Here is a 27,302-nt window from a genome sequence, read left to right as displayed (position 1 = left end):
CCACATTATTTTTCTGGGGTCTTTTGCTTTTTGTTGTGGGAACCTGGGCCTGGAGATTTTTTTCTCACTAAAAAATTATCTGGGTAAATAGAGAAATACTATTTTTAAAGCATAGTTCTTTTCTCCAGTCCTTTTTTCCTGAAGAAATATGATATTGGTATGAGGAGTTTGTTGGTGTCTAACCATTTTCCTTTCCCATATTTTTGCCTGAAGGCGCTTGACTTTGGCAGATATTGAGAGAATAGCCCCATTGGCTGAGGGCGCCTTACCTTACAACCTGGCAGAACTTCAGAGACAGGTAGGAGGAGTCTCATAAATAGAATCACCTTCAAAAATGCTGAAATCATATGTACACCACAGCCTAGAGCCTGTGAATGCTATGAAAATTAAAAACTACTTTCCAGAAAAACACTCTACTTAGCTCAAAGATTACCTTTATAGAACTGTTCCCCACCCTCCTGGAGTATTTTTATGGGGAACTAAATTTATGGGGTTTTTTTCTTTTAGCTATTAAGGAAAATAAGAGTGCAAACATACATGGGCTTGACTTCCTTCTTCCTAGAACTAGCAGTCTTTTCCTTTCATTTGTATAGTGACATTTAGATATTAGTGTTAAGTTCATTTTGAATCATTGGACTGATATTTATAGGGCTTTTAAAATGTAAAACAGTCTTCTAATGAAGTAAATCTTTCACTGAGATTGTGTTTGATAGATTACAATAATAACACAGGAAAACTATGTAATTAATGAACCAGAAAGAAAACCTTGACTATTATTACATTTTTGATAAAATATTAGCAGTTTTTCTTAAAGGATGATTTAAACAATAGCTCTGAGTCCCATAAAGTTAATACAGTCCCATTTCTGATTTCAAAAGTGGGAAAATAAACCCCGTGATACTACGTGGAAGAGTAGAATGGAAAAGTATTTTTTTTTTAGGTCTTGTTTTATTTTTTATTTTTTTTATTTTTTAAAGATTTTATTTATTTATTTGACAGAGAGAGAAGAGACACAGCGAGAGAGGGAACACAAGCAGGGGGAGTGAGAGAGGAAGAAGCAGGCTCCCCGTGGAGCAGGGAGCCCGATGTGGGGCTCAATCCCAGGACCCTGGGATCATGACCTGAGCCAAAGGCAGTTGCTTAACAACTGAGCCACCCAGGTGCCCCTTTTAGGTCTTGTTTTAAATTGAAACCCTTAACTTCTGTAGTACTTGGAGGCAGCCTCAGTTGTAGTGATGGTCACATGGCTTTGTGTGTGGGGTGAAGGGTGAAGGTGTCCTCCTGCTGTTTCCCTGCTCTAATAGATGAGGCCTGTGTCCCACATGATTCCTTAGGAGACTGTGGTGCCCTAGGAGACATTGAAAGGGTGTGGGGAGACAGGGAAGAAGACCAGAAACAAGGAGAGAGAGAAAAAAAAACTAAATGGGCATGCCACAGAAAGAGCCCAAGTCTGCTTTTTCCTCATTGCTGCCACATGGGTGAATAGCCATCTGTGCTAGTGAAAGATCAGGCATGTAAGTGGGGTTCACTTTGGGAAATTTTGATAGGAAATTTTTCTTTACTTGAGCTCCATGGAATGATGATTCTGCCTCTGAAGCTAAATACAATTTCTAGTTCTACTTTACATAATAAACAAGAACTTTTTAGTTAGATAAGTAGATTGAAAATGGAAAATATTGCTTTTATTTTATTTCATTTTATGTTAATACTTTCTTTGCTTGTAATGCAATAAAGCTTCCTGCAGATGTAAATATACCTGTAACCCATTACAGTTTAGCTTCTTTAGTAGCAAAAGATTATTATCTGCTGCCATCAAAGTTTATTTCCATGAATGTTCTCAGATCCTTTAAAAAAAAAGGTGGATTTATTCCAGTTCATTGATTTATAAAATTTAATAAATTTATTAAATAATTGAGACATTGAAATATTTAAAGAGCTTAGTGAATTTAATTTTGCATTATGTAGTGTACATTTATAAAAATTTGCTCTTGAAGTTTAAAAAAATGCATTTCAAAGGGAGATAATTTTCGGTGTTAATGTCTATTAATATAGCTTACAAATTACTGATTATATTTCCTGTGCCATACTTTTCATCTCTGTGACATACTTAGTTTATAACCGGAAGTTTGTACCTCTTAATCCCCTTTATTTCGCCCATCCCCTACCCACTTTCCCTCTGGCCACCATTATTTACAAAAGCCAAGACATGGAAGTAACCCAGGTGTCCATCAGTAAATGAATGGATAAGAAGGATGTGGTACGTTTACAAACCTGCACACGTGCACGTGCACACACACACACACACACACAGGAATATAATTCAGCCATAAAAAAGAATGAGATCTCGCCATTTGTGACACCATGGATGGACCCAGAGGGTATTATGCTAAGTGAACTAAGAGAAAGACAAATAGCATTTCATTTCACTTATATGAGGTAGCTAAATAACAAAACAAACAAAAAACCCACAGACACTTAATCTTGTTTTATAAGGCCAAGAATATTGAATTCAAATCCAGTTGTGATTTATAGGTAAAGAATTTTGTTTTATTTTTCCTGGACTTATTTTGCCATTCCAATCATACATTTCAGTAGGTATTAAAATCAGCCTTTTTCTTCCCCCCTTGTATGCTTAGTACAAAAATCTTCAGCTTTTCCTTCCTTTTCTTCTCTCCATTAATAGTGTGCTATTTTGAAGGGGCAGTTCTTTTTATTGGGTGGGCATACAGCCTGAAGCAGCGTGTTTTGGGCAGGTAGTTTGACTTGTTCACTGGCATGATCTTGCCTTATCTAATTCTCATTGATAGAATGAGATGCATTCAACAACAAAAGCACAAGAACTTTATACCATCAAATGAGGTCTCAAGTCATTTCCTATCATACACGTATGCTTAGGGAGCAAGTTAAAAATCAGTTAAGATTCTCAGCTCTTATTTTGCTTTGAAAAACAATTAATCTTTTAAATATCACCTTCATGATCATAATCATAACCTTAAGGGAAAAAGTGCCTTTTCCTTTGGCCCATTTGCTCACAGTAGGCGATCTTCTTCTTAGGGCTGAGTATTTACTTTCAGCCTAAATGCTAAAAATTCGGTACACAGTCATTGATAGGAATGACAGCTACAGTAGCATTTCTATGTATGAATATTCATGAGGTGAAATTCATAGCATTAATTAAATTAATTTACATACCTGAATACAAGTGAACCGTAAGTTACAGTGCTAGCCAAGCTTGAAAAAACCTTCTTACTGACCATATATTGTAATTAAAAAAAAAAAAAATAAATGCTATTTAATAAGGAGGGAGCCCAAAAGGCATTTAGGCATTTATAGAGATGTTTTTAGCTAAGAATTAAAGCACACTATAATCCTTCAGTTTTCATAGGATTTTGTAGGGGTTTATAAACATTCTTTAAAGGAAGAGAGGGTAAAGAAAATATATGTGGTTGAACACAGGAGAGACTTTTCACATGAATAAGAATTAATGGTTACTTGATTCTTATTTGGGATCATAGTCCTTTTATTCTATGAGTTTTGGTTCAGCATATTCTTTTGAAAGGAGACATGGTTAAAAATAACAATCTATGAGAATGAGGCTTATTTTCACTCCGTTTTGTGATTGAGAAACTCCATTTTGGAAAAAAGCTTTATGTGCATGTTTTTAGACGTTAAAAATATATTTGCCATCCAAGAAAGAGACTCTTAACTATAGAGAACAAACTGATGGTTACCAGAGGGGAAGTGGGTGGGGGAATGGGTGAAACAGGTGATGGGGATTAAGGAGTACACTTATCACCATGAGCACTGAGTAACGTATGGAATTGTTGAATCACTGTATTGTACCCCTGAAACTAATAGTACACTGTATGTTAACTAACTGGAGTTTAAAAACTTAAAAAAAAAAAAAATCCATATTTGCTGTGTGTTTAAAAGGTAGCATAACAGCCCCATTGATTTTAAAAAATTTTTAAATCTAAGCTAAAATGCCATTACTTGAATTTCTTCAAAATACGTGATGTTAAAAACATCATCTTTGCCGTGAAGATACCCATTGTGTTTTCAACTATGTTATCATTGAAACAGAGTATCAGAATTAACTGGTTAGCTTCACTTTGTTCAGTGTTTAAAAAACTAACAAGCATATTTCGTCAATATAATACATTGAAGTGATGCCAAAAAGATTTTTGGATTAATAAATGAAAATAAAATTTTTAAAAAACCATTTTATTTCATATCATTCTTTTATAATTTCTACTCTTGTATATGTTTAAAATGCATACTCTGTAATTTAATAAGGCATATTACTTAGATTTATATAGATATTACTACTACAATGGGAACTATGTATATGATTTATAAATGAAATCATATATTGGGGTTAGACGCTTAAAATCTTCCCGGCAGGAGTGTTCAATCCCAAAGAGTTGCCGGAGCTGTTGACTTAAAGAATGCTGGAGAGTTGCATCATCCTTGGGTGGGCAGGAAACTGCGCCATTGCTCTGCTTATTCCCCATCTCACGATGGGACCCGTAGCAAGTCTTTTGTCCTGTCTCTTGTATGGCCATCTTACCTTTGTGTGCACAGGGGACCAACTGACAAATTAGTACAGAAATTGCTGAAAACATCCTCCTGATGGTCTCACGAAGGAGTTTATTTACAGAAGATTGAAAGACACTGTGCCCCCGAGGGCTGCATTAGGGCACAGGTCTTGAGTACTTGGTAAAGTACTTTCACCCTTGGGGAGATAATAAATCTCAACACAGTCTAAAATTAGTGTTATTATAAAATAAATAAAATTAGTGTTATTATAGTGATAAAGAGAATAAAAAGTAATTATCTTTTTGGAAGGCCCATTTTTTGCTATTCTATGAAAGAATCAAAATTAGGCTTATACTCAAGGTTTTGTTAAACTATCCTACTCTTTCCCTTATTAGATTTCAAATAAAAATATCACTTTGCAATTATTAATTGCTCACTTTTGTTGCAGCATGTAAATTAAACATAATGGATGACTGTGTAGTTGCTTGGGCTAACTTGATAGGAAAAAATGTATTTCCTACAAGATCATGATAATGTACTACTCTGTAATTTTCCACCTTTTTTTTTTAAAGATTTTTATTTATTTATTTGAGAGAGAATGAGATAGAGAGCATGAGAGGGGAGAGGGTCAGAGGGAGAAGCAGACTCCCTGCTGAGCAGGGAGCCCAATGTGGACTCGATCCCGGGACTCCAGGATCATGACCTGAGCCGAAGGCAGTTGCTTAACCAACTGAGCCACCCTGGCGCCCAATTTTCCACCTTTTTGATGATGGTTTCTCCCATATACTAAATTCAGTTTTGTATGTAATAGATGTATACTTTCACCTAATTGGATTATAATAAATTTAGCATGTTGTGATAGTTGAGATTTATAAAATATGTACTGATATTATTTGAAATAATGGTGTACCAATTTTTTTTTGCCGAGGGTCTTCCGAGGGTTTCATTTTGACTTTTCATCAAACATTATTTATTTTCCTTTTTACTATAAAATTTATTGAACTACAGTACTGGCAAACATAATGAGCTTTTAAAAGATCTCTACCTACAGAAATCACAATCAAACATTAAATATTTAGGTATCAGATGCTTTGGTTAAAAACTGAAAACACGCTTATTGTGGTACAAAATTTACAAAACAAGCAGATAAAACCTTTCTACAGGCTGTTTCTCAGATTATTTGTAAATATCTGGGTTTGCCATATTTAGCTTGGTTAATTGAGCTTTGAAGAGATTGTACAGATGAAAGCAAGTCAGAGTGGACTAGCTTTTTTTCCCCTTCTTTTAGATTTTAGGTATGGATTCCCTCTCCATTAAATTATTCTAATGAGTGTATCTATTTTTATTATGCTGGTTTCTAAAAGCTTATTCCAAGTTAATATGTTTCAAGTTTCCTTTATGATAAGCCAAATATTTTATTCTTTATTCTTTCATCTCAAACTGTTTATAGAGCATAACTGCTGTCTTCATGAAGAAAATATTAAAGAACAAGACTGACAGACAAGTATAGACCAATTATTTTAGATCCCTTATGCTGTGGGATTACCTATGAAATAATATTCTGAGTCACAACAGGGTTTTTTTCCTTTGCATTATTATCATTATAGATTCTATGGTGGAACTATAAATGTGGCTAGGATAGTGGTTTTCAACCTAACTGTATAGCAGAATGATTTGAAGGCTTTAAAAAATAGATAAGCTCCAGGCCTTAGGAATTTATTTTTTTAAAGCCCCTCAGCGGCTTTCTTTGCATAGGTATAGCTGGAGAATACATAGGTCTGGGAGAGGAAATGCTTGGTAACATAGGTCAGAAATACTGTAGTTAAGTAGTGATAACTTCAGTGGTGAGCTGTAAAGCCAGAAATAAGGGGGCCAAGGCTCTGAGCACTTGAAATAGTCATTATTAAAGGTTTTCACTTTGGCCCCGAAGAGAAGCATTTGGCTTTGCTTTACAAATATAATTCTAACAGTTGTAGTTACGTGATTTCTCCAGCCCTAATAAGAAGCGGCAGAACCAAACTAGGAGGCTGTTAGTAAAAGAAGTAAAGTCTGTGAGGCCTGGGAAGATAGCACAACCAGCTGCATTAGGTCTTGATGCAGTAACTGATGGACCAGGAATAGGACAACTTTCAGTCATTAGAGAAGGTAGATTATGATCAGTATTCTCTGATTTAGGAATGAAGGTACTGTTGGTTTTTTTTAAGATTTTATTTATTTTAGAGTGAGAGAGAGCATGTGTGAGTGAGCAAGCGGGGTGGGGAGAGGGAGAGGGAGAGGGAGAGAGAGAGAGAAACTCAAGCAGGTTCCCTGCTGAGTGTGGAGCCTGACACGGGGCTCGATCTTATGACCCAGAGCTCTTGACCTGGGCCAAAATCAAGAGTCGGACCTTAACTGACTGAGCCACCCAGGCGCCCCTCAAGGTAGTTCTTGTACATTTTAGAAATATTTTAAAATTTTAGGTTGGCTACAGTAAAGAAGGGGGAAAGGATTTTATACCTGAAATGTTTATTTACCTCTCTGGAGTGATAGTGTATTCCCCAATAGTAGCAGACAAATCAGCTATTAATAGGCTTGTAAAAAAAAAAAAAAATGGAGAAAAAAGCAACGGTGTCTATTTGGCTGGATGTGGTTTTTAAATGCTAATTGAGGTATCTATTTTAAAAATCTTAAAATAGCTGATTTGTAGCTTTTTTTTTGCCTTATACTTTTCCAAAATTTTTTTTACATGTTTTCCTCCCCACAGCAATCTCACGGTTTAGGCAGGCCTGTCTGGCTCCAGATAGCCGAGTCTGCTTATAGATTCACTCTGGGCTCAGTTGCTGGAGGTGAGTGACATGGCTCTGTGCTGTTCCTAGCTTGTGTTGTTGTAATATTATCTCACTAGACCGAGACAGATCAGAGGTGCAGTTCATTGTTCCTGCGGGACATGACTGCAGAGCTTTCCGAAGTGTTCTTGATTTCTACCTGTGATCAGAGGACTTGCTGCAGCACAGCCGTGGCCCCTCGGGCTCCAGCCTGTCTTCAGGACAAAAGCTCTGTAATAAAGTGAAAGTCTGGATGTGTGCTGCCCTCACCTTAATCACCCTGCTGAGAACCAGGATGAAGAAATGGAAATGATACTGTGTTAATGGTGCTGGGGGTAAGGGCAGGTAGGAAATCAAGATTTGGGATAGAAATCCCAGGACCTTAGGAAGTAAAACAACCTCCTAAAGCGGTTCACTTTGGCTTTTCTACTTGTATTTTTTTCCTCTCCCTTTTTTACTGCTGGAAGAATATCTAGGCTTGTAGGTAACTATTTGCTAAAAGGAACCTCCCCTCCTGGCTCCTGGGCAAAATTTGGGAGGCTTTTTTGGCTTAAATCTCTCCATAGAAAATGTGTAGAATCTGAAGTTGCTTTGTTGAGAAGAACCTAGGAGGTGTGATTAAAATTTTATGATTTTTCAAAATAAGCCTGAACTGATGAAACTATTATTTTTTTCTTTTTCAGTTTCAGTTTTAGAAGTTGCAGAACATGTTTTGGTTTTCAACAGTTGAAAAATATAACACTCTAATTCATTTTATAAATTTCTCAATCTCTGAAAAATTCTAAAGCCTGGCATTTTTTTTTTTTAAAGACCAAATTCTGTACAAAGTGATAAGGTCATGTTGAGATTGGTTCCGATATTATGCTCATAACAAAGATTAATTTACCAAAATGCTTTAGTAAACTAAATTTTAAAATTACAGCTACTTGTGTGAACATATATGGTTATTTTAAGGGGTAAATGGTATTATGTTTAGGCACTGAATAGAAAATATAAAGAAATATGTTACATATAATAGTTTCATGTTGTTACAAAAAATCAAGTGTTGGTTATTTAATGTTGGGGATGACTTGAAAATCCACTGCAGTTGTACTCTGAAGCCGCTGTATTTATGGATCCCAACTGCTAGCCTGTCATCCTTCAGTGGTGCAGGGTGTACGGGAGAAGGAAAAAACACTTAGTCTCTTTTTTTGTGAGAAATAGATAACTGAGTTTTGTTTTCTAGTCCTTTGAGATGAGATTTGTCCTTAAAGATCCTTCATTTAATTGTGCTCTCGTTTAAGCCTAAAACCTGTTTTGTTTGTAGCCGTGGGAGCCACCGCAGTGTATCCTATAGATTTGGTGAAGACCCGCATGCAAAACCAGCGTGGCACTGGCTCGGTGGTTGGGGAACTGATGTACAAAAACAGCTTTGACTGTTTTAAGAAAGTCTTGCGTTATGAGGGCTTCTTTGGACTCTACCGGGGTGAGTACAGCTGCTGAAGTTAGTGATTTTATCTCCCCAGCAGCAGATTTTAACTCCATCATTATGAAGATCAGTGTGTACCCTCTCCAGTCAGACTAGAGCTGTTTCTCTCTTTTTATTTTCTTGTTGCTTGCTTCCCTTTTGACATCCTTGCTGGTAGCTAGCAATATTAGTCTGCAGACAAGCCCTTCATTTCTTCTTCCTGATATTTATATTTCATGGAATCCAAATCCAGCATTTGTCCCAGCATGAGTCTCTGGTCACTGTGCTCTTAGAAACTCAGGCACATGTCTGCAGGTTGAATAAAGGATGACAGCTAAGAAGTAGAGAGCTGCTTTTCTCAGAGTTAGAGAAGAGAGATGCACCTCTTCTCTGAAACTGAAGCCAGGCTATTACTTGAAGGTGGTGAGTTTACCCTCTGTGCACTTGTTTCAATTGAAAGAGATATCAGATGTGTTTGTCTCTTCCAAGGAGACCATTCATAAGTTTTTTTTTTCAGTGAGTCATCTGAAGTTAAAAAAATGAGTAAAAGAAAACCTTTGGCTTCAGGTCTCATTCTCTCTCCTTTCCTCCCCTTAGCTCAGAGGCACTGAGTAAGAGCAGAGAGATTTTCTTTCGCAGGGAATGTTACCACCAAGTGGAGGCTGAGCACAGTGCTGTCTGCATCAGAGGCAACAGCCTCTTGTAGAATTCTCCCCACCCCCGTGGGCTTTGTAGGAACTTGTTCTTTTTAGAGAGGGAATGACTTTCATGTACATGTTTTCACATAAGAATTTAGGGTTTCCTTTGGGAGGGAGATTAATTTTTTAATCCCTTTGGGCGCCACTTGGAATTCTTTGAAAATATTCTATACATGTTCAAGTCCATAGCGTTTATGTAATTTACTGTACTTATTTGTTTGCACACACGATCTCATTAATCCCTAGCTCACTCTGAGCTCTGTTGAACTGTTTGGCTTAGAACCTCTTCCTTGGAAAGAAGGATTGGAACTGCACAAAGCTTCTGCTCACGGAAAGGAGAAAAAAAACACCTCTGGTTAGCGTTATTTGCAGATATTCGAGTGAAAAATGTATCTCTGTATACATGTATACTTACATTTAAAGGAGAGGGTCATGAGGATGTTCATTTTTGGCATTGTATATAGACTAAGAAAAGAGTCAAATCAAACTAGGCTCAAATACCCTGCTCCTAAGAATGCATGTAGTTAATTTTACTCAGATATTCAAAACTCTAGCCTCTCTAAATTCTAGCTGTATAACATGTACTTACTCCATAGGAAAAGGTGTGTGTTGTCCAGAATGCAGATCTGTGCATGGGAATGCTTACTTTAAGATGTATCAGACCTTGCATATCTAGATTTTATTCAGTGAGGAATTTAAGGAGGGTTGAGTGGTGCTAAGGTTTTTTTTTTTTTCCTTTGTCATCTCCAGTCTTTCTTTATTGAATAACCTTTCTTCCTCCTTGGTATACTTTTAAAGGGAATGTTCCCATTAGAAGTAACCTGGATGTATACTGCACAGTTTAGCCTTCTCAATGGATGGATGCTTAGAGAAAATTTCATTTCGGAGAGATGCCATGTTAATTAAATGGGTCTGATATGGCAAGTTTGGGGGTGGGGAGAGGTGGAGGGATTGTTAGCTTTATTCAGGATGTGAGCTGATAAAATCAGTTCTTTAAATGAGAGACTCTTGTATCAGGGAGAAGATTGTAGGAGTCCTGTATGTGAACACTATGATTATTGAGATTGTCATATATTGCTTAGAACTGGTCCATTATTCTGTCAGATGATTGACAGAATTGTTGACAGATTAGCTTAAATTTCTTTGCAGGCAATAGTGATAAAATGACATAAATCAGTACTTTATTAAAATTCCATGAGCCTTATTGAGGCAAGTTGTAAAACAAATACACACGCTGACATGGTTGTATGGAAGTTAGATTAAAAGTAATAGGGCCTCATAATCATGAAGGTTAGAAAGTTAAGACTGCCATCTGCTGATTTATTCTTTTAAATCAGTCTGCTACCCATTAAAGGTGTGTGCAGATTTGTGTTTGTCATTGATAATTCACTTTGACTGACAGTAGCCTGTATGTATGATTACTTGCTGGCTCTCAACTCATAGAAAATCACTCAGCAGTATCCTCAAAGTAGGCTTAAGATCAGCAGTGAGTGTGCAAACACATACATAACTCCCCCATGGCTGGGTGATTTAAAGGGTATAGAATGTTTATTGTTAGCATATTTAAAAAATGTATGCAAAAAATGTACGCCAGCAATTTGGATAATCTGTGTGCTTTTAGAAAGCTGAGCCTTATGAATATCTACAGATGTTGAATTGTTTATATATTTTTTTCTTTTCCAGTTTGCAGCCAACCTGGGTAATTTAACTTTCTAAGAATAATGATTTCCTTTGTTGTAAGAAGATTCTTTTGAAATGTCTTAAGTTTGACATATATTAGTAAATAAGAATGCAAGAGGCATATGTTTTTGCTTGTAGAAGACACCCGTTAAATGATACTTAAAACTGCATTTTTCTTTGCAGTTTTGGCTTCCTTCAAAATAAATGAGTACTGAATTCTGGTTTTCTCTAAAGAGAAAATTATGGGAGTTGGTATTCTGTAATAACAAAACCACCATATGCTATTACATAGGTAATAGCGTCATTTGTGGCAAAATCTGGGTCTACTCAACATCATGCTTTGCAGAGGTTTTCCAAACACAACATTGACTTCTCTCTAAAGTGTTTGTGTATGTTTGTATGTTGTTGGTTGTAAAGGGAGGGAATTTGGTTACATTGTTATTGGCAGGGTTTGGGAGTAGAGAAGATCATGGGCTCCATCCCTTCCTCAGGTACTTTTTGGGAGATGTTAGATAACTAGGCTTTGAAGGAAGCATGCTTAAGAAAAGGATCTATAGCCTCAAGAAAGTATAGCATTATATTTGACATAAATAATTATTACATACATGTGCAGACTTTTTAGGATAATCCATTTTTCCATATTCTAGTGAAAACCCTAAAAGGTTTGATAGGTAAATAATATGGGGGAAACTATTACTTACTGGGTTTCTATATTCGTGTCTAGTACATTCATATTGCTAATGCTTCTCTCTATTTACGTAGGTCTGATACCACAACTTATAGGGGTTGCTCCAGAAAAGGCCATTAAACTGACTGTAAGTTTCCTTTTCACTGAATTTACATGTCATTTGTTTAGATTATCATTAAGTCAAAAATTAATGCTGATGCTGCTGAGACTGGCACACTATTAAGACATTTGTAAAACTTTCAACTTATATGTAGACATTTGATAATTATTTTATCATGAGACAGGTATTTTGATGACCTGGAAAACCAATAACATGCCAGTGGAGGAAATGGTTGAGAATTCCGGTTAACTGATGTTCTTTCTGATTAGGTTAATGATTTTGTCCGGGACAAATTTACCAGAAGAGATGGCTCCATTCCACTTTTAGCAGAAATCCTTGCTGGAGGTTGTGTAAGTATTAATACTGGGCATTTCTCATGGCAAGTATGTTCCTTTAACCTTTTTTGCACATTAGATATAATACCTGAGTGACGTTCCTTCTGAACTCAAGGGACTCTAGGGTTTTCTCAGTAATCGTAAAGAATGCTTTTTAATTTCATTGCATGATCTAACTGGTTTTAAGTGAAGAAAAGAGGTAGTATTTTTATCAGCTCTGACTCTTAAAAGCCCCTGACATTACCTTCCACACTTTTAAAAGTTCTAATCCTGATTCTTAAATATCACAGAATATAGAGTAGTGGGTAGAGTTCCCATACATTTATATTGTCTGGAACTTTAAAATAAGTGTGAGATGACTGATTAATTGGGTTCTTAGATTTTAGGTGTAGGACTGAGTAAACCATTGTGGTATAATTATAATTTTCCTTCTTTAGGGACCAGAGGTTATAGCAAACAACCATAATTATGTTAAGGCTATTACAGTTCTGAATGCAGAGATTCAGATTATATTCACTTAGAGCACAAAGGTTTCTATCTTTAAAGGGTGAGCATGACATTGATTTAGACCAATTCTCAAATTTAAGTTTGTAGCTCAACTGATTTTATTTGTGGTGTTCATTTCAAATTTGTTAATACATGATTTGTTTAAGACTTATTTAGTCCATTTTGTCCCTGAAACCCTTAATAACTTCCAGTTGAATTGGCTGACAATCTTGGCTAAACCCTCCTCAGTTGCTTGTGGAACTTGAGGTGATGAGGTCAGTGACCTTTGCAGCTTTTAATTCTGCAAAGATGCCCCAAGGGTCAGAGAGAGCGGCTGCTCTGGATTCTTTTTGATGAGATTTGTCAGCCTGGTACGTACCTGTGTCCTCACCTTTGTGCAACCAAAGTTCCTATTGAAAAGGTGACTTGGGCTGTGTGTGTGTATATGTACCGTATATATGTGCATTTGCATGTATGCTTGCACTCATGCCCGTCCAGGTGCATTCTCAAGAAGCAAATTCACCTCTTTGGCTGACTTTCTTTTTTCATGAAGGACAAATAATAAACAGAATAAGACCTTTGTTTAAGCAGATCACAAAAAAGTAGTTTCTCCTCTTCCTTTACCCTGATTAGGTGCTGTAATTATTTCTCTTCAAATGAGAGAATGTTTGCAAATCATAAATATTCTTTTTCTCAGTCGTTTTAGTTTTAGTTTGGTTAAGAAGTTTCCAAACTCAGTTTTGCCACTGCTCATGCATATATCTGCCAGAAATCTCCTAAGTCATGCTCTTTCTGTTCCACATAGTTAATTATTTCTGTTTCCCTTAGTAATACCCAGAGGTTTTTGCCCATGAAACTGACCTGTTCCCATGTCTGACATGTGACCTAAGTGGTTAAACCGTAACCAGATCTTTGCTTCCTTTGTTTTTCCTATTATGGACCCTGTTTCTAGGTTTGAACTTTGGGAATTTCTGTTGAAGTCTAGGGTGCCTTGAGGGTTGTGCTGACACTCTAAATCTCTTCTTTAATCATGACTCATTTCTGAGAACTTTGATGGATTGTCTAGTTGGAAACCGACAGCATGAAAAATAGACAGGTTGGGCTCTAGGCAGAATGATGAGGTTGTCTGCCGTTCTTTACCTCAAACATTTTCTGCTTCCCTCTTTTTTTTTTAATCTCTTCATTCAGGGAGGAAAGAAAATGTGTATTTATTGAGTGTGTACTGATGAATTCAATCACACCACAGGGTAAATGATTGTTAAAGCATAATCTGCCACTTCTCCCCATGTCTGTGTATTTCAGCAGAGAATAAAGCCTTAAAATGAGTGAGTCTCCGTTTAAAGAATATCAGGCACTGTGGAATATAGGAATGTTCTCTTTACTGAATGAAACCTTGTAAGCAGCCACTGGATAGACACCGGGAAGAGTGGCTGCCTGTGAGCCTGATCATGAGAACCCTCACCATCCTGCATAGTGGTGGTGATATGATGTGCAGGGTCCCTGTTGGTGTTGGGCTAAATGCTGTCTGTATCACCAGCTGAGATCAGTGCTGCTGTTTTCTCAAAAATCACTCAATTTTAAAGATGTGCCTTGTGTTAACCTATTGCAAAATGTGTTAAGCTAATGCAGATTAATTCAAAAGAAATGGCTCAAACTGAATCAGTATTGGCGTTATAGTTTTTTCCCAGCAAAGGGATCATCTAGGACCTGGGCTTTGAGTTCCCTATATATGGGAGAGAAATTCTGCTATGAAAGTGACTGCTGCCCTTTAGGAAAAATGGTGTTCATTGACCTAGATAATGAATTGACCAAGAAATAAAAATATCCAGTCCTCAGACCTTATTTTTTTTTGGCTGTTTGTTTAGTTTTATGATCTGTTTTTAAGAGTATGTGATATTTGATATATGCAGAAGAGTACACATTATAAATCTAGTACACGCTATAATTAGCATTTGTAAACCTATCACTCAATTAAAACATTACTGTCATTGACACTGGTTTTTGCTTCTAATGTAGCTCTAATCTGCTAAGATTGCTAATGAGCAGTAGGGACTTTGCCTATTTGAACATTTTATTTTTTTATTCATTTTAGAGAGAGGAAGAGAGAGCACAAGCGGGAGAGCACGAGTGGGAGGGGCAGAGGGAGAGAGAACCCCAAGCAGACTCTGCACTGTGCACGGAGCCCACTTGGGGCTTGATCCCATGACCGTGAGATCACAACCCGGGCCAGAACTGAGGCGGATACCCAACTAACTACACCGCCCAGGCACCCCCCACCAAACATTTTATAGGCATTATCTGTCTCATTATTTTTCCCAACTAGAGTTGAAGAAAATAAACCTAAGTGAGATCCAGACTTAGTAGGTGGTAAAGTTAAGATTTAAACCACTTTTGTTTTAAATCCATATTTATTCATATTTGGTATATTTCCATTCATTCTTCCATTTATTCATTCTCATTCAACAAGCTGTCAAGTCTTAGAAGGATTTACTTCTTTTTTTCCTGTGAAGGGAACCAGACTTAGGTTATGTTACATCTCATAGAAAAAAAGGTAGTTCCTGATCATTCTCCCCAGATAAAACTTAATCTTAAGTCTAATCATATTCTGTGGTAATTTGAAAGCAGAATTCTTTATTGTGATTTGCTTCATTTCTGCATATCACCAAAGAAAATACATGCTTATGATTATAAGTCATCATAATAGCTACCATTCCTTGAGCATCCTACACTGGATTTGCACTTTATAGGCATCACCTCATTATTCCCAGCTAGAGTTGAAGAAATTAAAAGCTCAGTGACATCCAGTACTTAGTAAATGGAAAAATTGAGATTTAAGCCACTTCCGTCTCCAAATCCATATTCTTCATTATTTGGTATATGCTTCTATTCATTCATTTTCTCATTTATTTATTCTCTCACTCATTGAATGCCTGCTATGTTTCAGGAATATTTTAAAAAACAGCAGCTTTACTGAGATAAAATTCACATACCCTACAATTCCCCCATTTTAAAGTGTACAGCTCAGCAGTTTTCAGTGTATCCACAGAGTTGGCAACTATCACCACAGTCGATTTTAGAACATATTTATCACCCGAAAAAGAAACCTGGTACCCTTTAGCTGTTGCCCATCAGTTTTTCCTATCTCCCCCCTGCCAAGCCTTAGGCACCCACTAATAAACCTTCCATCTATATAGATTCACCAATTCTGGACATTTCATATAAATGGATTAAAAAATGTGTGGCCTTTTGTGTCTGGCTTTTTTTACTCAGCACAATGTTTTCAGGATTTATCCATGTTGCACTACGTATCAGTACTTCAGGCCTTTTTATTGGTGAGTAATACTCCATTATATAGTTATATCACATTTGGTTTATGCATCAACAACTTCAACCAGTTGTTGAACATTTGGGTTGTTTCTAATTTTTGGCTATTATGAATAATGCTGCTGTGAACATTAATGTAAAAAGTTTTGTTTGGACATATGTTTTCACTTCTCTTGGGTATATACCTAGGAGTTGAATTGGTGGGTCATATAGTAACTCTAATTTGTATTTTGAGGAACTGCCAGACTGTTTTCCAAAGTGGCTGCACCATTTTACATTCCTACCAACAATGTATAAGGGTTCAGATTTCTCCACATTCTTGTTATTGATTATAGCTATCCTAGTGGATATGAAGTGTTACCTTGTTGGAATCTAATAACTGATACAATGAGCATCTTTTCAAGAATGTATTGGCATTTGTATATCTCCTTTGGAGACATGTCTATTCAGAACCTTTGCCTGTTTTTAAATTGGGTTGTCTTTTATTATTAAATTATAAGAGTTCTTTATATATTTAGAGTCCCTTATCAGATATGTGATTTCCAATATTTTTCACTTTGTGTCCTTTGAAGAATTGGACTTTGATTTTAATGAAGTCCAATTTAACCATATTTTGTTGCTTGTGCTTTTGGTGTCATATGTAAGAAATTATTGTCTAATCCAAGATCATGTAGATTAATACCTCTGTTTTCTTCTAAGAGTTTTATAGTTTTAGCTCTTATATTTAGGTCTTCGATCTTTCACACAAATTATTAACCTTAATTTTTTTAGGGTCTTTTGCCTTAAGCATAGAGATTACCAAATGACAAGTTTTATTTTTCTTTGTCAACATTTTGGTATATTTCCTTCTTCTTTTTTTTTAAGATTTGATTTTATTTATTTGAGGGAGAGAGCACAAGTGCTATGGGGGGAGAGGGGCAGAGAGAGAGAGGGAGAAGCAGACTCCCCACTGAGCAGGGAGCCCAATGCGGGGCTCAATCCTAGGACCTGGAGATCATGACTTGAGCCAAAGGCAGATGCTTAACTGACTGAGCCACCCAGGTGCCCCAGAATATTTCCTTCTAATGTTCTCATATGCTTGCTCACATATGTGTGTCTGTACATAAACACACACACACACACACACACCTTTTTTAAACCAAATGGAAATTTTGTTGACTCTGATTTCCTGATTGGAAATGCAAGCTGCTCTCACTTCCTAAAGGCAGCAGAGAATCACAGCAGAACATCTCACTTTAGAAATAGAATGAAACCTTTCTGATGACTGAGTAATATTCCAGTGTATATATGAACCACATCTTCTTTATATGCAACTAATGAATGAATCATTGAACACTACACCAAAAACTAGTGATGTACTATATGTTGGCTAATTGAATTTAAATTAAAAAAAAAACATGAGATAATAAATGTGCATTATGGTAAGATGCTAAAAAAAAAAGAAATAGAATATAACCTTTGGGAATATAGAAGTATATACTTCTAGAAGTATAAACAGAGTGTGCATTTTCAAATTTTAAGTCTTCATTGTGAACATTAACCGACCTTTTTTTATATCAGAACTTTCTCAAAAAAGACTTAGTTCAGAATTTATAATATAGAGGTGTTAGCATAAATTTTTTTGTTGTTGTAGTATCAATAAATTGACCTTTAGGCTTAACAGTTGCTTGACCCTTCTTTAGGTGGGGTTGGGGCAAGAGTGTATTTGTATATACAGTTACTCATAAATACATGTTATGGATGCTGTATGTGTAGTGTATATATAGCAGTTGGTTTCAAATAATTTTTCCCATTGTTCTCATAGATAAGCCATTCTTATCAGGCCATATGTTTTTATTTTTCTATTAAAAAGTCTCTCTTTGTATATGTATGAATACATACATATCTGTATACACATACATATTACATGTGCATATCAGACATAAATATAATTGAGTGCTTAATTATGATACCTATTGTGAGCAAGAAATAATACTTTAATGTCAACTTAGAATTTTCAAAGTACTTTAATATGCACATTGTCACTTCTTGGGTACATGAGGAACAGAAGCTCAGAAAAGTTAACTCTCACTCTGAATCACGTAGCTAATATATGCTGGTTTTATGTGAGCACCAAGTATTTTGATTTTAAGATCAACTCCTTTTGTTTGATCATGTTCTCTTGGAGAGTCAAGTCCAAGCCTTCTTCATGTGTCAAAATAAATCTAGATCAACTTTGTAGTGGCTTTTGTTCTTTTTAAAAATTCTATTGTTGTATATGTAATAAAAATTTATCTTCTATCTAAATATATATACATATATATGATCATTTATTTAGGTATAATTAAGATACCAAGAAATGATCAGATCTTAGAGGTCAGCTCAGTGGGTTTTAACAATTGTATACACCCATGAAATCACCACTCAAGGTAAGGTATGGAACATTTCATCTCAGAAAATTCATTCATGCCTCTTTCCAACCAATCACTCCTCTGTTCCCCCAGGCCACCACTGTTCTGGTAATAGTTTTGTTTCTTCTTAGATTTCATATAAATGGAATCATACAAATCCTTTCATGGCTGGTCTCTTTTGTTTAACATGTTTTCAAGAGTCATCCTTGTTATTTTGTGGGTATCAGTTGTTGGTTTTTTGTTTTTAATTTTACTATTCCACTGTATGAATTGACCACAATTTGTTTATTCATTCACCTCTTGATGGACATTTGAGTTGTTTCCAGTTTGTATCTGTTACAAATAAGGCTGCTATAGGGACACCTGGGTGGCTTAGTTGGTTGAGTGTCCAATTCCTGATTTCAGCTCACGTCATGATCTCAGGGTCATGAGGTCAAGCCCTGTGTGGGACTGAGCGTGGAGACTGCTTGGGATTCCCTCTCCCCCTCTGCTTTTGGCCCTGCCACCCTTCCCTCCCTTCCCTCCCACCCCCACTTGTGTGCATGTGCTCTCGCTCAAAAAAAAAAATAAAATAAAAACAAGGCTGCTATAGACACCGTCTTTGGGGTGATCCGTGGTGGACATTTTGAGGGCAGCTGTCCTGCGGCTTGCACGTCCCAGACCGCCTCCTGTGGAAGCCTGAGCCGGCTGTGTAGCTTTCTCCCTTTGTCTCATAACCATGTCCACCAACGAGAATGCTAATTCACCAGCTGCTCGCCTTAACAGATTCAAGAACAAGGGGAAAGACAGTACAGAAATGAGGTGGCGCCGAATAGAAGTTAATGTGGAGCTAAGGAAATCTAGGAAGGATGACCAGATGCTGAAAAGGAGAAACATAAGCTCGTTTCCTGATGATGCTACCTCTCCACTACAGGAAAACCGCGACAACCAGGGAACTGTAAATTGGTCTGTTGATGACGTTGTCAAAGGCATAAATAGCAACAATTTGGAAAGCCAGCTCCAGGCTACTCAAGCTGCTAGGAAACTGCTTTCTAGGGAAAAACAGCCCCCCATAGACAACATAATCCGGGCTGGTTTGATTCCAAAATTTGTGTCCTTCTTGGGCAGAACTGATTGTAGTCCCATTCAGTTTGAATCTGCTTGGGCTCTCACTAACATTGCTTCTGGGACGTCAGAACAGACCAAGGCTGTGGTAGATGGAGGTGCTATCCCAGCATTCATTTCTCTGTTGGCATCTTCCCATGCCCACATCAGTGAACAAGCTGTATGGGCTCTAGGAAACATTGCAGGTGATGGTTCAGTTTTTCGAGACTTGGTTATCAAGTATGGTGCAGTTGACCCACTATTGGCTCTCCTTGCAGTTCCTGATATGTCATCTTTAGCATGTGGTTACTTACATAACCTTACTTGGACACTTTCAAACCTTTGTCACAACAAGAATCCTGCACCCCCGTTAGATGCTGTTGAGCGGATTCTTCCTACCTTAGTTCGTCTCCTGCATCATGATGATCCAGAAGTATTGGCAGATACCTCCTGGGCCATTTCCTACCTTACTGATGGTCCAAATGAACGGATTGAAATGGTTGTGAAAACAGGAGTTGTGCCCCAGCTTGTGAAGCTTCTATTCTAGGAGCTACTGAATTGCCCGTTGTGACTCCTGCACTAAGAGCCATAGGAAATATCGTTACTGGGACAGATGAACAGACTCAGGTTGTAATAGATGCAGGAGCACTTGCTGTTTTTCCCAGCCTCCTAACGAACCCCAAAACTAATATTCAGAAGGAAGCTACATGGACAATGTCAAACATTACAGCTGGTCGCCAGGACCAGATACAGCAAGTTGTGAATCATGGATTAGTCCCATTCCTTGTTGGTGTTCTCTCTAAGGCAGACTTTAAGACACAAAAGGAAGCTGTCTGGGCTGTGACCAACTATACAAGTGGTGGGACAGTTGAACAGATTGTATACCTCGTTCATTGTGGCATAATAGAACCTTTGATGAACCTCTTAACTGCAAAAGACACCAAAATTATTCTGGTTATTCTGGATGCCATTTCAAACATCTTTCAGGCTGCTGAGAAACTAGGTGAAACTGAGAAACTTAGTATAATGATTGAAGAATATGGAGGTTTGGACAAAATTGAAGCTCTACAAAACCATGAAAATGAGTCTGTGTACAAAGCTTCATTAAACTTGATTGAGAAGTATTTCTCTGTAGAGGAGGAGGAAGATCAGAATGTTGTGCCAGAAACTACCTCTGAAGGCTATACGTTCCAAGTTCAGGATGGCACTCCCGGGACTTTTAACTTTTAGATTGCACAGCTGAGGCAGAAAGTTGTTTGTTGTGTACTCTGTTTCGTAGAAGTTTGTCTTACTGTTTCTCTACTAAGAACTCTTTTTAAATGTGTTTTGTTATTTGTAGCACTTTTTACAACAAAACTCTACTTGACCAGTTCCAAACTGTACAACCTGTATGAAGCTCCTCCTCAGAGTGGGTTTCTTATTTCTATGTAGAATCTCCTCTCTTGCAGTGTCCTGTAAATAAAGATTAAATTCCACTCTTTTCTTTAAAAAAAACAAAAAAAACCCAAAAAAAACAAAGCTGCTATAAACATTCTTGTACAAATGTTTTTGACAACATTTTTTATGGGTGAATAAGAGTAGAATAGGCTACAGGTATGCTGAATTTATTTTTTTAAAGATTTATTCCATTTATTAGCATGCATATGCACACATGAGGGGGGGAGGGGCAGAGGGAGGAGGAGAGAAAAAAATCCAAGCAAGATACCATGCTGAGTGGGAGCCAGGTGGGGCTTGATCCTAGGACCCTAAGATCATGACTGCAACTGAAACCAAGAGTCCGATGCTTAGCTGACTGAGCCACCCAGGTGCCGCAGGTATGTTCAATTTAAAAGATACTGCCAGGGGCCTCCTAGGTGGCTCAGTCGATTAAACATCTGCCTTCAGCTCAGGTCCTGATCCCAGGGTCCTGGAATCGAGCCCCACCTCGGGCTCCCTGCTCAGCGGGGAGCCTGCTTCTCCCTCTCCCTCCGCCCCTCCCCCTCCTTGTGTGCTCTCTCTCTCTCTCTCTAATAAATAAAAATCTTAAAAAAAAAAAAAGTACTCTCAGTTGGTTCTTGGAAGTGGATGGACCATTGTGCAGTCTCATTAGCAGTATATGAGTATTTGTTACTCCACACCCTCACCAACGTTTGAGGGTCTTAGTCTTTGTTACTTTAGTCATTCATGTTGGTGTGAAAGGATACTTACTGTGGTTTTAATTTGCATTTCTCTGATGCTTAAAGACGTTGACCATCTTTTCATGTGTTTATTGGCTCTTTGTATATCTTTTCTTGTAAAGTATCTGTTCAAGTTTTCTACCTATTTTTTATTAGGTTATTTATATTTTTTATTATTGACTTGTAGGAGTTCTTTATCCATGATAGATGTAGTCCTTTGTCAGATATATGTATTATGAATATTTTTCCCAGTCTGTGACTCACCTGTTATCTTAATGTGTCTGTGTTGTTTTTTTTTTTGAGTTATAAATGGCCATATAACATTTTATTAGTTTGAGGTGTACAACATGATTCAGTATCTGTATACACTGGGAAATGATTACCACAATAAGTGTAGTTACCCCGTCACCATAGAAAGTACGTAATATGCAGTATATTGTTGACTGTAGTTACCATGCTGTACATTACGTCCCCATGACTGACTTATTTTATGACTGGAAGTTTGTGTGTCTTGACCCCCATCTCCTATTTTACCCAGTCCTCTAATCCCCCTCCCCTCTGCCAACCACCAATCTGTTCTCTGTCCTGTGAGTTTTGCTCATTTATTTTGTGTTTTAGATTTCACATATAAGTGAAATCCTACACTATTTGTTTTTCTCTCTCTGCTTTATTTCACTTAGCATGATACCCTCAAAGTCCATCTGATGTTGATACAAATGGGAAGATATCATCCTTTTTTATGGCTGAGTAGTATTCCATTGCATACATATACCACATCATCTTTATCCATTCATTGATCAGTGGACACCTTGGTTGTTTCTGTGTCTTGGCTATTGTGAATAATACTGCAATAAACATAGGGGTGCAAATATCTTTTCAAATTAGTGTTTTCTTTTTCTTTGGATAAATACCCAGAAGTAATACTGCTGTATCATATGGTAGTTCTATTTTTAGTTTTTTGAGGCAGCTCCATACTGTTTTCCCTAGTGGCTGCACAATTTACATTCCCTGCAGCAGTGCATGTCCTCACCAACACTTATTATTTCTTATCTTTTTGAGAATAGCCATTCTGACAGGTGTGAGATAATATATCATTGTGGCTTTGATTTACATTTCCCTGGTAATTAATAATATTAAGCATCTTTTCATATGCCTGTTGGCCACTTGTATGTCTTTTCTGGAAAAATGCTATTCAGATACTCTACCCATTTTTTAACTGGATTGTTTTTTTGTTGAGTTGTATGAGTTTTTTATATATTTTGGATATTAACCCCTTGTTGGATATATGATTTGCAAGTATCTTCTCCCATTCAAGTAGGGTTGCCTTTTCATTTTGTTGGTGGTTTCCTTTGCTGTGCAAAACCTTTTCAGTTTGATGTAGTCCCATTTGTTTATTTTTGCTTTTGTCGCCTTTGCCTTTGAAGTCAGATCCAAAAAGACATTGCCAAGAGCAATATCAAGGTGCTTACCACCTACATTTTCTTCTAGGAGTTTTATAGTTTCTGCTCTTATATTCAGGTTTTTAATACATTTTTAGTTAATTTTTGTGTTTGGGGTAAGATAGTGGTACAGTTTCATTCTTTTGCATGTGGCTGTACAGTTTTTCCAACACCATTTATTGAGGAGAATATCCTTTCCCCATTGTATGTTCTTGCTTCCTTTGTTGTAAAGTAATTGACTATAGATGCATGAGTTTATTTCTGGACTCTTTTTATGTTCTATATGTTTTTATGCCAACACCATACTGCTTTGATTACTATCATTTTTAAATATTGCTTGAAATCAGCGAGCATAATGTCTCCAGCTTTGTCCTTCATTCCCAAGATTGCTTTGACTACTCAAGATCGTTTGTGGTTTCATATAAATTTTAGGGTTTGCTCTATTTCTGTGAAAATGCCATGGGATTTTGATAGGGATTGCATTGAATCTATAGATTGCTTTGGGTAATACAGACTTTTTAGCAATATTAATTCTTCCAGTCCATGAGCACAGAACATCTTCCCGTTTATTTGGGTCTTCTTCCATTTCCTTTATCAATGTAGTTTTTTATGTACAGATTTTTACCTCCTTAAATTTATTCATAGGTATTTTATTCATTTTGATGCAATTGTAAATGGAATTTTCTTCATAATTTCTCTTTCTGACAGTTCATTGTCAGTGTAGAAAAACACAACAGCTTTTTGTATGTTGACTTTGTATCCTGCAACTTTACTGTATTTGTTTATTCAGTTTTTTGGAGGTGTTTTGGATTTTCTGTATATAAAATCATGTCATTTGCAAATAATGAGTTTTACTCTTTCCTCTCCAATTTGGATGCCTTTTGTTCCTTTTCCTTGCTGAATTGCTCTGACTAAAATTTTTATTTCTATGTTGAATAAAAGTGGTGAACGCAAGCATCCTCTTGTTCCCGATCTTTGAGGAAATGCTTCCAGTTTTTCACCATTGAGTGTGATGTTAGTTGTGAGCTTGTCATTAAATGGATGCTGAATTTTGCCAGATGCTTTTTCTGCATCTATGGAGATGATCATGTGATTTTTAGCTTTCATTTTGTTGATGTGGTGTATCACAAGGACTGATTTGCAGATGTTCAACCATCCTTTTGGGTTTTCCACATAGACTGTCATGTCCTCTGCAAAGGGTAAGTTTGACCACTTTGCCGATTCGGATGCCTTTGATTTCTTTTTGTTGTCCCATTGCTGAGGCTAGGACTTCTACTATGTTGAACAGCAGTGGTGATAGAGGACATCCTTGCTGTGTTTCTGACCTTAGGGGAAGAGCTGTCAGATTTTCCCCATTGAGAATTATACTCGCTGTGGGCTTTTCATAGTTGGCTTTTATGGTATTGAGGTATGTTCCCTCTATCCCTACATTGTGAATCATTTTAATAAAGAAAGGATGCTGTACTTTGTCAAATGCTCTTTCTGCATCTATTGAGAGGATCATATGGTTCTTGTCCTTTCTTTTATTAATGTACTATATCACATTGATTGATTTACGGATGTTGAATCACCCTTGCAGCCCAGGAATAAATACCACTCAGTGGTGGTGAATAATCCTTTTAATGTACTGTTAGATCCTGTTGGTTAGTATTTTGGTGAGAATTTTTGCATCCATGTTCATCAGGGATATTGGTCTGTAATTCTCCTTTCTGGTGGGATCTTTGTCTGGTTTTGAGATCAAGGTAATGCTGGCGTCATAGAAAGAGTTTGGAAGTTTTCCTTACTTTTTTTTTTTTTTAAGATTTTATTTATTTATTTGACAGAGAGAGACAAAGCAAGAGAAGGAACACAAGCAAGGGGAGTGGGAGAGGGAGAAGTGGGCTTCCCGCGGAGCAGGGAACCCAATGCGGGGTTTGATCCCAGGACCCCGGGATCATGTCCTGAGCCGAAGGCAGACGCTTAATGACTGAGCCACCCAGACGCCCCCCATTTCTATATTTTGAAACAGTTTTAGAAGAATAGGTGTTAATTCTTCTTTAAATGTTTAGTAGAATTCCCCTGGGAAGCCGTCCAGCCCTGGACTCTTGTTTTTTGGGAGATTTTTGATGACTGCTTCAATTTCCTTGCTGGTTATGGGTCTGTTCAGGTTTTCTATTTCTTTCTGTTTCAGTTTTGTAGTTTATACATCTCTAGGAATGCATCCATTTCTTCTAGATTGCCTAATTTGTTGGCGTATAGTTGTTCATCATATGTTCTTAAAATGGTATTTCTTCTGTGTTGGTTGTGATTTCTCTTTCATTCATGATTTTTATTTATTTGGGTCCTTTTTTTTTTCTTTTTGATAAGTCTGGCCAGGGGTTATCAATCAATTCTTTCAAAGAACCAGCTCCTAATTTCTGATCTGTGTTTCTGGTTTCTAATTCATTGATTTCTGCTCTAATCTTTATTAATTCTTGTCTCCTGCTGGGTTTAGGCTTTATTTGCTGTTCTTTCTCTAGCTCCTTTAGGTGTAAGGTTAGTTTGTGTATTTGAGAACTTTGTTTCTGAGAAAGGTTTGTATTGCTATATACTTCCCTCTTAGGACCACCAAAGATTTTGAACAGTTGTGTCTTCATTTTCATTTGCTTCCGTGAATTTAATTCTTCTTTAATTTCTTGGTTGACCCATTCATTCTTTAGGAGGGTGCTCTTTAGCCTCCATGTATTTCAGTTCTTTCCAAATTTCCTCTTGTGATTGAGTTCCAGTTTCAAAGCACTGTGGTCTGAAAATATGCAGAGAATGATCCCAATCTTTTGGTACTGGTTTAGACCTGATTTGTGACACTGTATGTGATCTATTCTGAAGAATGTTCCATGTGCACTTGAGAAGGATGTGTATTCTGTTGCTTTAGGATGGAATGCTCTGATTATATCTGTGAAGTCCATCTGGTCCAGTGTGTCATTCAAATTCCTTGTTTCCTTGTTGATCTTCTGCTTAAGTGATCTGTCCATTTCAGTGAGGGAGGTGTTAAAGTCCCCTACTATTACTGTATTATTTTGAATGTGTTTCTTTAATTTTGTTATTAATTGGTTTATATAATTGGCTGCTCCCATGTTAGGGGCATAAATATTTCCAGTTGTTAGGTCTTCTTGTTGGATGGACCCTCTAATTATGATATAGTGTCCTTCCTCATCTCTTATTACAGTGTTTGGTTTAAAATCTAATTGTCTGATATAAGAATTGCCACCCCAGCTATCTTTTGGTGTCCATTAGCATGATAAATAGTTTTCCACCCCCTCACTTTCAATCTGGTGGTGTCTTGGGGTCTAAAATGAGTCTCTTTCAGGGATGCCTCAGTGCCTCAGTCAGTTAAATGTCTGCTTTCGGCTCAGGTCATGAGCCCAGAGTCCTGGGATCAAGTCCCTCATCGGGCTCCTTGCTCAGTGGAGAGTTTGCTTCTCCCTCTGCCTGCTGCTCCCCCTGCTTGTGCGCTCTCTGATAAATAAATAAAATCTTTAAGAAAAATAAAATGCAGACAGTATATCTATGGGTCTTGCTTTTTTTTATCCAATGTGATACCCTATGTCTTTTGATAGAGGCATTTAGCCCATTTACATTCAGAGTTAACTATTGAAAGATAGGAATTTACATTCAGAGTTAACTATTGAAAGATAGGAATTTAATGCCATTGTATTACCTGTAAAGCCTCTTTTCCTTTTTGGTCTATATTACTTTGGGGTTCTCTCTTCACTTACAGGATCCCCTTTATTATTTCTTGCAGGGCTGGTTTAGTGATTACAAATTCTTTTAGTTTCTTTTTGTCCTGGAAGCTTTTTATCTCTCCTTTTATTTTGAATGACAGCCTTGCCAGTAGTTGTTTATCCCGTTTTTCTCGGCTTCTTCATTCTCCATCATTTGGTCTTCTGTATCACTAATTTTCTTTTTTGCCTCTTTTATCCTAGCAGTCAGAGCCTCTAGTTTTATTGCATCTCATTAATAGCCTTTTTGATTTTAACTTGATTCGGTTTTAGGTCTTTTATTTCTCCAGAAGGTGATTTTCTCGTGTCTTCTATGCTTTTTTCAAGCCCAGCTAGTATTTTATAATCGTTATTCTGAACTCTAATTCTCACATCTTATATCCATACTGATTAGGT

General features: G+C 37.0%; 1 protein-coding gene and 1 pseudogene across 3 annotated transcripts in view; both read left to right on the top strand.

The window, feature by feature from the left end:
* The window catches only part of SLC25A12 (solute carrier family 25 member 12), a 194,907-nt gene that overhangs the window by 153,236 nt on the left and 14,369 nt on the right, over positions 1-27,302 (top strand). For all 3 annotated transcript variants that reach the window (XM_027588356.2, XM_027588358.1, XM_027588357.1), the window contains exons 9-13: positions 214-298; positions 7,283-7,364; positions 8,650-8,808; positions 11,931-11,983; positions 12,226-12,306. In XM_027588356.2, coding sequence (XP_027444157.1) covers positions 214-298; positions 7,283-7,364; positions 8,650-8,808; positions 11,931-11,983; positions 12,226-12,306 — 460 coding nt within the window. The remainder of the gene's footprint in view (positions 1-213; positions 299-7,282; positions 7,365-8,649; positions 8,809-11,930; positions 11,984-12,225; positions 12,307-27,302) is intronic.
* Positions 19,210-20,874, top strand: LOC113919541 (annotated as a pseudogene).

The sequence above is a fragment of the Zalophus californianus genome, chromosome 3 (assembly GCF_009762305.2).
Source record: "Zalophus californianus isolate mZalCal1 chromosome 3, mZalCal1.pri.v2, whole genome shotgun sequence".
NCBI classification, from domain to species: Eukaryota; Metazoa; Chordata; class Mammalia; order Carnivora; family Otariidae; genus Zalophus; species Zalophus californianus.
The sequence above is the reverse complement of the archived record's forward strand: the minus strand, read 5'-3'. Positions and strand labels throughout refer to the sequence as shown.